This window comes from Benincasa hispida, chromosome 7 (assembly GCF_027475165.1).
Source record: "Benincasa hispida cultivar pf3 chromosome 7, pf3_genome.v1.1, whole genome shotgun sequence".
Classification (NCBI taxonomy): Eukaryota; Viridiplantae; Streptophyta; class Magnoliopsida; order Cucurbitales; family Cucurbitaceae; genus Benincasa; species Benincasa hispida.
Window position 1 is genome coordinate 30,357,877 of NC_143484.1, and position 13,260 is coordinate 30,371,136.

The following is a 13,260-nucleotide window of genomic DNA, read 5'->3' on the forward strand; positions in this document are numbered from 1 at the left end:
ATTAGGTTAAGTACATGATGAAAATCAAGAGGGCAGTTAAAAATCAGCAATTATCCTTAATATATTTAGACATTTGTGATCATATACATGTCATATGAGTTATCATAAATCTAATTATTGGTTGATTTCGACATTTTTCAAAGGAAACACTAAATTTGGTCATATGCTCCATTTTTTGTTTGTTCCTATTCGTAACAATTACCCGTCAGACTTGGAACATCACAAAAACACACAATTAATCTCCATGCTCATTTTATTTTAGAAAGAAAAAAACAAAAGAAAAATCCGTCTGTCAAGAGAGAGCAGTTCCTTCCCTAACCTTGCTCTTCTTTTTCGCAAAACCCCCATTTTCCCCATCACTTTCTTGATAGTTCTTCCCATTCCATTTCGATCGAAGGGTCCACCAGCTTCAACAATGGCAGCAACTGAAGATAGAAGTCACCATCGAAACGCCAGGATCTTCTTCCTTTTACACAAGGGAATAACTAAAAGGAAAAAGGAATCAATGACTCTTCATTTGCATAATCCGTCTGCCTGTTCCCCAGAGCGATTCCTTCCCATCCTTTAAATCAGGTACTCTTCCCGATTTGGGCAATTAAGAGCAGTGGAGAAAGGTTAGATACTCAATCGAATCTGCTTTTATATGGAGATTTCCAGTGTTCTTTCATTATCTATTGAAATTTTTGGCTTTATCTCATGCTGTGTAGTGTTCGTTATTTGTTTATTCAAACTGAGAGTCAAATCTTCGTCTCTGTTTACATCATTACTTGTTGCTTATGATGCTTTTCTGCTCCTATATAAATCGGCATTCCTAAACCTTGTTAGAACCATTCGCTTTCATAGTTGCAGAATACTTCCGTCTTTTTTCTTCACAATGGCCCAGCAGAGCTCTGTCCAAACAAGGTCGGAACCTCCTTCTCCTCCATTTGACCCAACTGTGCCCTCTATTCCTATTGCTTACCCTATTAAAACACTCGATGACCTGGAGTCCAGGGCCTACTTCAATTCATTTCACTACCCATTTAATATATCCACGGTTCCTCTTCAGCCCGCGCCATTGCCCGACAGGCGTAGGATTCTTGTTTGCCATGATATGGCTGGTGGATATATAGACGATAAATGGGTTCAGGGTGGAACTAATCCAGATGCTTATGCAATATGGCATTGGTATTTGATCGATGTTTTTGTGTACTTCTCGCATGATTTGGTCACGCTTCCCCCTCCATGTTGGACAAATACTGCTCACAGGCACGGTGTTAAGGTACCTACTCACTTCACTCATCGGTTTTACTGCTCCATACTTCTTTGTTTTCTTACTATTGTTATTAGTTAAAAGGTTGGATTGTGCCTGATCTAGCCTACTGTAGTTTGCCTGCAAATTTTTATAATGTTATGAAATGAATTCTCGGCTCATTTGTTGTGACCATACATTTTAAATAACGATGTATATTATAGACATATCTGGAAGCGATTTTTAAATGGCTAAAAATACATTTTTCATATTCGAAATCACTCCCAAATGTGACCATAACCATTAAAATAAATGTTTGATTTTATATCTTAAATGTGGTTTTTATATAATCAAAATTGATTTTGAGTAATTAGAAATATGTTTTGGAGTGATTTTGAGTATGAGAAAAGTGATTTTAGCCATTTCAAATTCAATCCCAAACACTACCCACATCTCCTTAAAAATAGCACACATTGGTTTTCTGCATCTTTCCTAAGGAATTTACTGGTAAATCATGCATTATCAATCTTGAACAATCATTTGACATCATTTTTTATATAAATCAAATAAAAAGATGAGCAAATAAAACATTGATGAAAATGATTGAATTAGTAGAGATTTGTCCTTTTTTTTTTTTTTTCCTTTCACTGTAATAATGACGTGTTAGTTAAAATATTATAAATATAAATGTAATTAAAAGAACATATATTTTGAATTGTGGATGTTTTCCAAATTTTCTTAGAAAGCTTTATGACTTGATGTTATTGCGAGAAATTAACTTAGACCACATTTTGCATCGTATAATTCATATCCAGTCGGTAATTTATAGATATGTATATAGCTACCTGTGAACAAGGGCTAGTTACTAAGTGGGCTTGTGATTGCATCATTATGACTAAAACGAGTGGTTTTTTAGTATGTACAAATTAAAAGTGGTATCGAATCTATAGGTGCTAGGGACATTCATTCTGGAAGGAGGGGGAACAGATGTTCGGGATACCTTGCTTTCTTCAAAGGATTCTGCTGAAATGTATGCAGAGCGCTTAACCGAGCTTGCTATTGCGTTGGGATTTGATGGATGGCTGGTATTGCTTAAAGTTTTCCTACCTAGATTGCATTTCTGTAACTTCATTGAAATGTGCATATGAATCCTATATCTTATTAGGTGTAAGTACTTCTTCACAACATATTTTTTCTTCTGTTCTCCTTTTCTGAATTTTATAAGCTTGCATGTATTTATGCACAATCAAGATTTGAATTTTGGATGAGCTTGAAAGCTATATAAATATGCTAATCATTGTCGGGTATAGGAAACATTGTATTTTTTTAAGTTACATCTATAAGATCTTTCTAGAAAATCCAAATAGTTGAACCTTAATCACGGGAAACAAAAGTAATTCTTATGTTAAATAAATAAATTATATTAGTTTGAAATTTGAATGATGTGAACTGATTCTTGATTTTTTATAGTTGTTTCTTCTCATTAAAGTTTGTTGTTGCAGATGAATATGGAAATCTCTATGAGTCTTCAGCAAGTTACTCATTTGAAAGAATTTGTGAGCCATTTAACCCAGTCTATGCATTCTAAGCTACCTGGGTCTTTAGTTATATGGTAAGTCTATGATATGTTACATTCTTAATTATTTGCGTTCTGAGCTTATGAAATCTATTAACTGTTTACTTGTGGACAGGTATGACAGTGTTACAGTGGATGGTTACCTTTACTGGCAAAATGAATTGAATGAGAAAAATAAACCTTTCTTTGATATCTCGGATGGAATATTCGTAAACTACAATTGGAATGTAAGAAATAAAGTTCTTTCATATCTAATAAGAAGTGTTAGTTATCATCTCATTTTTATATTCCATTGAAAAGATAACATCAGTGATTAGACAAAAACGTTCATTTGTCATCTTAGGAAGGCACTCCTGAAAAATCTGCTGTTGTTGCTGGAGAGAGAAAGCATGATGTGTACATGGGCATTGATGTTTTCGGGAGGGGTACCTTTGGTGGTGGAGGATGGGATGTAAGCCTACTAACCCTATGAGGTGTATTGAGTATTGTCATGTGTTATCACTAGTCAACAAGCATCATAGTTAGCATAATTTGGAGACCTTTATAGTTAAATATATGATAATTGGTTACATAATTCTGTTATCAAGGTAAACCCTTATATGTTTGTCCATGTAGCCTTTACACATTACCTTTTCAACTTTCAAGTATAAAAGAATGTCGTGTTACTTTTTTTTTGAAAAGGAAACATGACTTTTCATTGATAAAATGAAAAGCAACTAATGCTCAAGGATACAATAACCTTCAAGAGGAAAGAGAATATGTGAGCAAACAAAATGAAAAGAAATACTAAGAATGTCGTTCAATGTTATAAAAAGCTGAAGGTGGCCTTGAGGCTTTTCCTCATGAAAAGGCGAGGCATAAACCTTGATGCGGTACGAGGCGTAAGCCTTAAATAATGAATTAAAATCTTTTTACAAATCCTAAATCTATATAACCAAATACGGCTAAACATGATAGTCATATAAAAGTATAAAAAGAAAATTCACACGCACAATTTTTACTTAAAAAAAAATTCTAAAAGAATATCTTTATCATCACTACTACTACTATTATCATTATTAAGATTGTTTTATACTATAAATTTTTGCCTTCAATGTTTTTAAAGTCACAACCGTCAAAGTAGTCCTAGTTCAAATTGCCATAAATAACTCAAACCTTAACATTTTTTAAGAACTAGGCAAATCACTATTATTTTTCTAATCGTTAGCTGAGGCATAGAGATTATAAGCCTCTATGCATTTGCAAAAAGGCACAAGCCTCTTCTATGAGAGGCGTAAGCCTCTTATTGTTCAACAAAGGCATAAGTCTCGAGACTAAAACTTAGAGCCTTGCCTCGAGGCGAGCCCCAAGGCGTAAGCCTCAATAGCTTTTTAAATCAATGTGTCGTGTTACTAGTTTTTGTCTTTTCTATGTTGAGTTCAATTATTATCCCAAGCCGAGAGTTGGTAGAATTAATTTTTCAACAAAAATATGCTTGCACTTCAGACAAATGTTGCACTGGATGTTCTGAAAAGGGATGATGTCTCGGCTGCCATATTTGCTCCTGGATGGGTGTATGAGCACGAGCAGGACACAGATTTTCAGACTGCTCAAAATAAGTAAGTTAATGATATGAAATTAATTTTTTAGGGGATCATGTCGATGTCGTAGTATTGTACTGTTATCCACCCTTTTGAAATTTCCTACAATAATTGATTTCCTCATGTTTTATAAGAACAACTTATGAATATCATGGCCAACTTGAGCATATTTTAACCTTTTAAGGGATATATCATCAGATGTTTGAATCCTTGCACCTCACATATTGTTGTACTAAAAAAAAAAAATCTGAATATCATAAAATCTTGGACATTCTCAACTCTGTTCTGAGGTTACTTTGAAGGATATCGTCCCTATGTGTTTTATCCTGGAAAATATGCTTTGCTGGTTAATGTTTCATTATATTTTACTTAACTTTTTGATATTTAGTCTGTTTTTGGACATTTAGTTGGTGTTATTAATTCTAGTTTTCCCATCAGTTTTTGGATGCTTGAAATCTATTGGCTTGCTTCCTTGCAATTATTCTTAATGTTGATATTATTATTCGCTAATTATATGACCATCAAAACTCTTCGGCGATTCTTCAATTTCAGATGTTTTGCGAAGCTAAATATTTTTATTTTTCCTTGTTTTCGAATTGTTATCATTTTGTTCTTATCAGGACCTTTTGTTTTGTTTTTGGTCTTTTTAGAGCTCTCTCTTCTTGTTTGAACTTTTCTCCTATTGCGTTGTCCCTTATTTTTAGCATTAATCTATTTTCATTTTCTTTTGAAAAGTTTCGTATCATTTTCAAAAAAAAAAAAGAATGAATGTCTTTTGTATGATGAGTTTTCTCGGAGAGTCACCATTGATCATCTTCCTAAATATTTAATGGAGTTCAATTTTATTCAATTTTATCTACTTTGGACTTAACAGATGGTGGGGTCTTGTGAAGCAATCATGGCAAATAGTGCGAAGTTACCCAAAACTACTACCATTCTACTCAAATTTTGACCAGGTCAGAACTCTTCCAATCACGTGTTCCTGAAAAAAAAGTGCTTGAACACCAATAGTTTTTATAGTGCTGGCTATTCTTTTGTTTTCTTCAAAACTTAGTCTAGTGTAGAGTGAATGGCAGTGGAATTGCATTGGCCTAAAAGGTTAGATGTCTTGGTAGTGGGCATAAGCGCATTATCATGCTTTCATTCTTAAAACTTTAATTTAAAGGAACAAATCCTAATAAATAGATTTCAGATTTTTCATGGATAATTTCTTTGGTATCTCCAAAACACCGCTGATATATGTTTTGTTTATTTAGATCTCATATGAGCATCGGGAATTTTTATTGTCTTATTCACATGTAATCGACGTACTTTATAATTTGACATCAAATAGATTTTATATTGTTTTGAAGGCAAAGGAAATTGTTGTCGTATTGCTTGGATCAACTTCGTTGGCATCTTGTCAAAATGTCATTAATCTGACAGCTACAAATGGTTTCTTGCATGAAAGTTGGTCTGTTATTAATAGCTAGGTTATAAATATTATTGTTCAGTCAAAGTCTATCTCTTTCCACGTTTCCAGGGTCATGGTTATCATGTTTCCATGGATGGAGTAATAATATCAGATGCTTCTTGGAACAATTTATCCTGTCAAAGCTTCCAGGTAAACAATATATCTCTAGGAATTAGGATATTGAAAGGTATGCTTATCTTTAATCCTACTCTACATACATTAAATAATTTTATTACTGGCTTCTGCCCCTGAAGGCATTAAAGGAGACTTGTTATTTACCATTTTGGAATTCTCCTTTCTCAGCGTTTGTAACTTCTTGCAGCCCATACTTGAGGTAACTGATGATTCAACTTCACATTCTGTCCAAGCTTCTTCAAAGTAAGAAGAAATGCTCCTATCTATTCTCTTTTCAATGTGGAGGAGCATTGATAGTTAATAGTAACATTTGTTGGCCCTAGGATTCATTTCTTCAACCCCTTCATTTTTTTGTAATTGTTTCTTTTGTTTAATTGTAAATATAAACTCAAAGTTTCCTTAGTCTGAATTCATGGATTTGCTAGTTTTGAGGTAGCATACAATGGAGGAGGAAGCATTGCACTCAAAGGGACTCTTGAGCAAAATCGCTCCACTATAGTAAGACTCTTTCAAGGAGAGCTCACTTTAGGGGATGTTCCCTTAGAAGTCATCTATTCTGTAAGTGAACTCTATGTATTGAAGATCTAGAAATAACAGGATTCCTTGTACATTTAGTTTAACCTTGGTCCACGACTTAATTTTTGCAGTCAACGTCAAACGGGGATTCTCAACTAGGCCTTTCGTTGGAGTTATTTTCTAGCACAAATAAGATAAATGTTTTACTTACCTCCAGCAATGAAAAGCAATTCTCGACTGATTACTCTGAAGTAATTGAGACAACTCCACTTGAAGTGCCTGGACTTTCTCCTGATTGGTTCGTTCATATGAGCAAAATTCAAATGAGTGGATACAAACTGACAAATATAAATGTTGTCTGCTACAGATCAAGCTCTGAAACTCGTGCATCGAAACACAAATATAATCTATCATCTGACTTCTTTGCAGTGCTCGGTAATATCATTGTTCGGTCTATTGAGGAACCGGATCTTCCTCCTTCTAGTTCATGGCTAGTCGAAACTCCGTATGTTGCAAGGACTACAAATGTAGATGGAACAAGGACCCTTGACATTCACATTGTTTGGGAGTTGAAAGATGGCAGTAGTGATAAGGTATTTGAACGCTACAATGTGCATGTCGTGGAAGTAGCCGAAGAAGGCAACAATCCCCTTGTCAAATTACAAAATGTTTCAAAGTATCTTGGGGTGGCACATGTAAAAGCATTTTATGCCTCCAAACTTGCAATTCCTTCCGGCATCTCAGGTTTCAAATTTATAATCCAAGTTTGTGGAGTGGATGGGAGTGTCCAGAGATTGGAGGACTCTCCGTTTATCTACGTGAATGTCTCATGGTGAGTAAGTTAGGGGATGTTTTCCCCCAAGAAGTTGGAGTTCGGAGGAGTAGAATTGTGTTTGGCCTAGAAGTTCCTTCATAGCTCTTCATACTTAATATTGTATCCTTGTTCTCTTTGGTTGGTTCTTCAGTTTGGTGGGTTTTTCTCTGAAGGATCTTGGTGTTGCTTTGTAGTTTTTCTTTTCTTTTTGGTCTTTGGGTGGTTCGGTGCTTTGCGTGTGGTCCGTCCTTTCTTTCTTGGGTCTTTGTTTGGTTGGGTTCTTGTTTTTGGAGAGCTTGTTCGTCTCCTTTTGGGTTCTATGTGGATTTGTGTTTTACTGTATCTTTGTCACCTCTTCACGTTTGATTGGGGTTTGTATCCATAAATATTGTATTTCTTTATATCTATCAATACGATGTTGTTTCTGGTTAAAAAATATGCATTAAATTTCTTCAATTTAGGAGCAAAAGAATAATATGTTTCTCATACCATCAAACAATGCCAATAAATTTGTTGTTTTAAGGCAAATGATGGCAGGAACTGAAATAATTTCATTTGCAAGGTCACATAAATGTTTGGGATTAAACGGTTTTATGTATATTGAAAATTGTGCTTGTTTTTTCGTAAATTTGTAATCAAGGGTAAATATTTGGATTCTTAATGAACTTTCATAGGAAAACTAAGTATTATTATTATTATTATTATTATTATTATTATTATTATTATTTAATGATTTAAATTTTAAAGCACTTCTAAATATAGACAACAAAATATAACCAATATATTAATTTTTAAAAATCAAAATCAAAATTATTATCAAATTTGGCTTAAACTTTTTGTTTTAAAATATCATTTTTGAAATGTATTGGTATAATGTCACTAAATTTAATTTAAACCGAAATATATTTTTTTATTTTTTTGCCATACTCTTACTTTATATATAGAGAGATTTTTACATAAAAATTCATCTTTAGGCTATATATTTCATGAATGTATGTAGTCTCAATAGTTCACTAATTACTAGGAAAATTGACAATGTCCTACATTTGATATTTATTTATAAATTTTTGGAGGTTGAAAATGTCCTGAATTGGTATAGTTTTTTCATATTTGCATACACCCGACCGGGAATTGGCGCTAATTTGCATGCGCCCGGCTAGGAATTGGTGCCAATTTGCATGCGCCAGCCGGTAATTGGTATAATTTCTTCATTTTTAACTAGAAAACCACTCCCAACTATAAACTTTAAGTATAAATTTTCATTCATCACTTCAACTATAAATTACAAAAAAGTTTACAAAGTTCTAAAACAACGCTCTATTTGCCCAGATCTGAATGGCATATTGTCTACGAAAATATTGCATTCTATCTTATGTTAAGGTATCCATTTTGGACCCTGTTATATCATATTAGAAAATTTTACATGTGAACATACCACAGTCCCACTCTTATGTTATTGAGGCACAAAAGGTTCTCGGTGTAGAGTCCAACGATCAATTAGAAGATTATGAGACTCCATTAACGCACCAACAATAAGTACACCGGGAAAGTTTTCGCACACTGATCTCATTTCACGTTCCAAGTCTACATTCGAATGTAATGCAATCAATGAATCAAACACGATTAATTCTCTGATCTGGAAGTCTGCACAAAGAAGCACCCAGTGCATCACAGAGAGGTTGAAAGGCATGTAAACAATATCGGCGTTGCTCCAAGCTACATTGTAGTCAGTGTGTTTACCATGAACGTACTTTAATACGTTTGTCGCCTTACTCCAATTGATAGTATGGCAATCGCGTCTTAGGAGGTTCTAAAGCAACGAGAAAATCAGATAATGTCAGACAATGGCCTAATATATAGCGTAACTACAATGTCAGATAACATACCGGAACTACAATGTCAGCTATAGAAAATTTTCGACGATACAAGCCTGGTTGGGCTTACATTTTCGTTTTTATAAACATAAACAATGTGTCTATTACCTGCACGATAAGAGTGTTTAAGTAAATAAGGACACATATACACACACGAGAATCTACATTAAAGGTTATATACCTCGTCATTCATCCATTGGAATGGTGTTGATAGACTATTAAACCATTTTTTTTTATCCATTTAAGCATATGCATTCCTCTGAATCATCGCAGCAGGGTCTATGTTGTATATCCACTTTTGAAATTTAATGTTAAGATCTTCAGGTATGTCAACGAGGGGATCGTACTTCTGATGCATTTTTTGCCTCTTCCCACACTTACTTGTGTCCTTCCACGATGTAGTTAATTTCCAAGAAATTTTCATCATTCAACCACCACGACCTTTTATTACATTTACATTTTTCATGTCTTGTGAACTTATGTCGATAACCTACACAATAAAATTTGTAGTGAAATTATAAGAATAGTGGTATTTGATCAACCTACACAATGATGGCTACACTTATATGCCAATTATAGAGTTATACAATCAAATAAAAAATAAAATTATTATTACAACAATAGGAGGTCATAGCATGATCATGACAAAATATCCTAACTTCCAAATTTCATACTAAATAGGAAGACATAGACGATAAGAACAGACAACAAGGATTATGAAAAAATATCCTAACTTCTGAATGACAATATTACATCAACATTTTTTGTCGTTAAATTCTCAATGAGGTCATACCTCGTCCTTCCGTCCATCAATGGCGGACCCTTCATCTACAACATCATCACCTGGAACTGCCACAGGTACAATATCACCACCTACAACATTTACAGCTCCAAGAGAATGACCATCCCTATCACCATCGTTGGCCAAAGCATGATCACTCGTACCTCTATGGTCCCCACCTCTAGTGCAGTCAACTCTTTTCCCTTTATGCATAGTTATTAATGCTTTTTAGATATATCCCTGCATGCTTAGTTATGAAGATAACATACAAGAAGCATTGTAATGGTATATCCTTACTTTTGATAATCGTCGCAAGTACTTCTTAATTTTTTTTAGGTCACGTTCCAAACTTTCCACGTGATGATCAAGACGTTTGACTAGCTTAACCAATTTGCGGTAATTCTTTCGTTTCTTCTTGGACTTCCCGTCACGTCTTTGTTGATTGTCACTGTCATCAACCTCCTCAGTGTTCGAAGGTCCAGCAACATCACCGTCATTTGTAGGTTCTGGTTGTACAGGTGGTGCAAGTGGAGGGATGGGTGGCTCTATAACACGATTTATAAACTGAATCTCTTCATCAGAAGGAATGAGTTCCAATATAATTCTCAACTACAAAAAAAATATAATCATGAATAAACAAACTAAGAAACTATAATCATCAAAATAATTCTAACCCAAAAAGATTAAGAAGAAACATACTGCATCTGACCTAAAGATTTCGTCTCTAATCACTCCATATGAAGGAGACTGTGAGCAAGACGATCTCAAAATGCGTGGTATCGCATTGTCATTCAATATGTTTGCAATGCGTCTGGATAATGATGAAATCGTTTCATATGCCCATACCTATATGAAATGTAAGTATATATCAGGGGTGTACTTTTATGAATATTCATTAAATCAAACTAATTAAATTACCTGAAAAGCATGGGGAAACCCCTAAAGACTATACGTCTGTTGTTTTCCATCTACATTGCCTTTATAAGCCTGTGCTTTTATCTTTCAATCCCTGTTTGAATCGTTTAATTGTATTGGCAAAAAATTTTCTTGCTCCAATCCTCATTACAAAATCTATTCCAATCGTCTATGATCGCTAAATTTTCAAAATCCATTTGCTTTTTCCTCTTTCTACCCATCATAGCAAACTTAATACAATAAAACACTACAATTTTCACTGCATCAAAATTGTATTGAAGCTCAAGACTTGGAAAAATAGAGTCCAACTCGTATGCCTTCATGCCCTCATTATCGTTTAGATACTTAGCTCTAAGTCCAACAAAAGAATTTTCTCCCCTCACATTTCTAGTTTGATGTTTTAGTCTTGTGATTAGGTTAAACTCTACTTGGTTGAAGGATACTTTATTCCCCATAAGATTAAAGCTAATAACATCTCTCCTAGGTTCCTCTATCTCCCGAAGAAAAATATAATGAATTAGTGGTCCATTGAAGATGATGTTTGTGTTAAGGAGAGGCCCAAAACATGTTTGTCTAAACATGGCTAATTGTGTCGGAGATAGTTTTTTCTTAATTTTAGGGATAACCTTTCCTATGTGGGAACAACATGAAAGGGCTACAGGAAAATGGTCATTAGGATGAACCTTCATATCTAGTTCCATTATAACCTACATTTTTCATGAATTAGATAAATTAGAAGACAACACATCATGATCGTCAATGCATACTTCAAAAAAAAAAATTATATAAATAAATAAAAAAATTGGCCCAACCCATACCCGTCCGGGTACGGGGTCGGGCGAAAAAATAGAATACCCCTGCCTGATCCAATACTCGATCGAACCGGGCGGGCCAAATTCCCGAAGCATCCCCTACACGGCCTGCCCCCTTCTACCCAGTTCCCTTCCCCCTACACGACTATCGTCTAGTGTTTGCTGTAGCTAAACGATCGTGTGGTGCCATCATTTAAAAAATCCAACATATCGTTTAGTTCCCACACCACGATCGCTTAGCTCTACATCTAAACGATCACTCAGCGCTATTGCGTAGTACATCATCGTATCGCTTAGCACGCGTCGTAGCTAAATGATCGTGTAGTGCCGTCCTTTAGTAAATCCAATGTATCGTTTAGTTCCCACGCCACGCTTAGCTCTACATCTAAACGATTGCTCAACGCTATCGCATAGCACTTCATCGCATTTCTTAGCGCGCATAGCTAAACGATCGTGTAGTGCCATCATTTAGAAAATCCAACGTATCGTTTAGTTCCCATGCCAAAATCGCTTAGCTCTACATCTAAACGATCGCTCAACATTATCACGTAGTACTTCATCGCATCGCTTAGCACACACTGTATCTAAATGATCGTGTAGTGCCATCGTTTAGAAAATATAACGTATTGTTTAGTACTAAGCGATCATAGCTAAGCGATCGTTTAGTACTAGGCGATGGTACTAAGCGATTGTTTAGTCCCAATACTTCCACGCACGCCCTCTCTACCCAGTGCCCTCCCCCTACCCGGTCCAATATCCGGCCGAGTTGGGACCGGGCGCCACCTACTCCTACCCGATTTTGCCCCCTTCCCCCTTGTCCTTTCCTTTCTTTCCCGCCCATACCCGGTCGAAATACACATACGGCTCGACCGGTCTACCATCGGGCACAATCTTCCCCTCTTCCCCAAATCTATCCCAAAGAAATCTCAAATTTGTCTGCCCGATCACATACCCAATCATAATGGTATGAAGCCTGGCCGGGTAAGACCGATTTCCGGAAACGCATTTTAGGCTCAAACTTATTCAGAAAATGCCAAACATGATGTTTTTAGGAAAAAAATAACATTCAATATAGATCTACAATAGATTTCAAATATTCACACAAGAACACCTAACATAAACTAACACATTGAGTGAAAAAATAAAAATCCATACCTTAATTAAAAAATCCCAAATGATCTTTAATAAAAAGGAGAATGACAAGGAAATGTAGAATGTGAAGAGTGACATGGAGTGAGATTGAGGACTTTTGAAATGGAGAAGAGTGAAAATGGAAAAGAAAGTGAGGGTTTGGAGGGTTTGAGTGAGTTTTGAAATGTGAAGGGTATTAGAGTAATTTTCATTCATTGTCAACATTGTGGAAGTAAAAAAACCATACTTTTTAAAAATGGTCCAAAAGTCAAAATCAAAACTTGAAAAATGTTATTTTTGTCAATTACCCGAGAGAAAATACATTTAATATGATTTTATTTTCCATTTCATTTTCCATGTTTGATTTTTTTTAGAGGTTTCTCCCGACGCCATTTCTCACTAAGAGGTTGCTCCTGATGCTATTTCTCACCAAGAACTACTA

General features: G+C 35.1%; 1 protein-coding gene across 10 annotated transcripts; it reads left to right on the forward strand.

Moving 5' to 3' along the window:
- Positions 1–244: 244 nt before the first annotated feature.
- LOC120069094 (cytosolic endo-beta-N-acetylglucosaminidase 1-like) lies at positions 245–7,656 on the forward strand. Of its 10 annotated transcripts, none has more exons than XM_090315364.1 (13): positions 258–614; positions 844–903; positions 994–1,261; positions 2,182–2,316; positions 2,734–2,843; positions 2,923–3,034; positions 3,151–3,258; positions 4,293–4,405; positions 5,262–5,343; positions 5,910–5,990; positions 6,163–6,218; positions 6,401–6,533; positions 6,623–7,656. In XM_090315364.1, the coding sequence occupies exons 2-13, from the start codon at positions 875–877 to the stop codon at positions 7,325–7,327; spliced, it is 1,932 nt and encodes a 643-aa protein (XP_090171490.1). In that variant the 5' UTR covers positions 258–614; positions 844–874; the 3' UTR covers positions 7,328–7,656. The 10 variants fall into 10 exon arrangements, with proteins under 10 accessions (XP_090171487.1, XP_090171489.1, XP_090171490.1 ...); XM_090315365.1 differs by having other exon boundaries at positions 258–573; XM_090315366.1 differs by having other exon boundaries at positions 452–614; positions 850–903.
- The last annotated feature ends 5,604 nt before the right edge of the window (positions 7,657–13,260 follow it).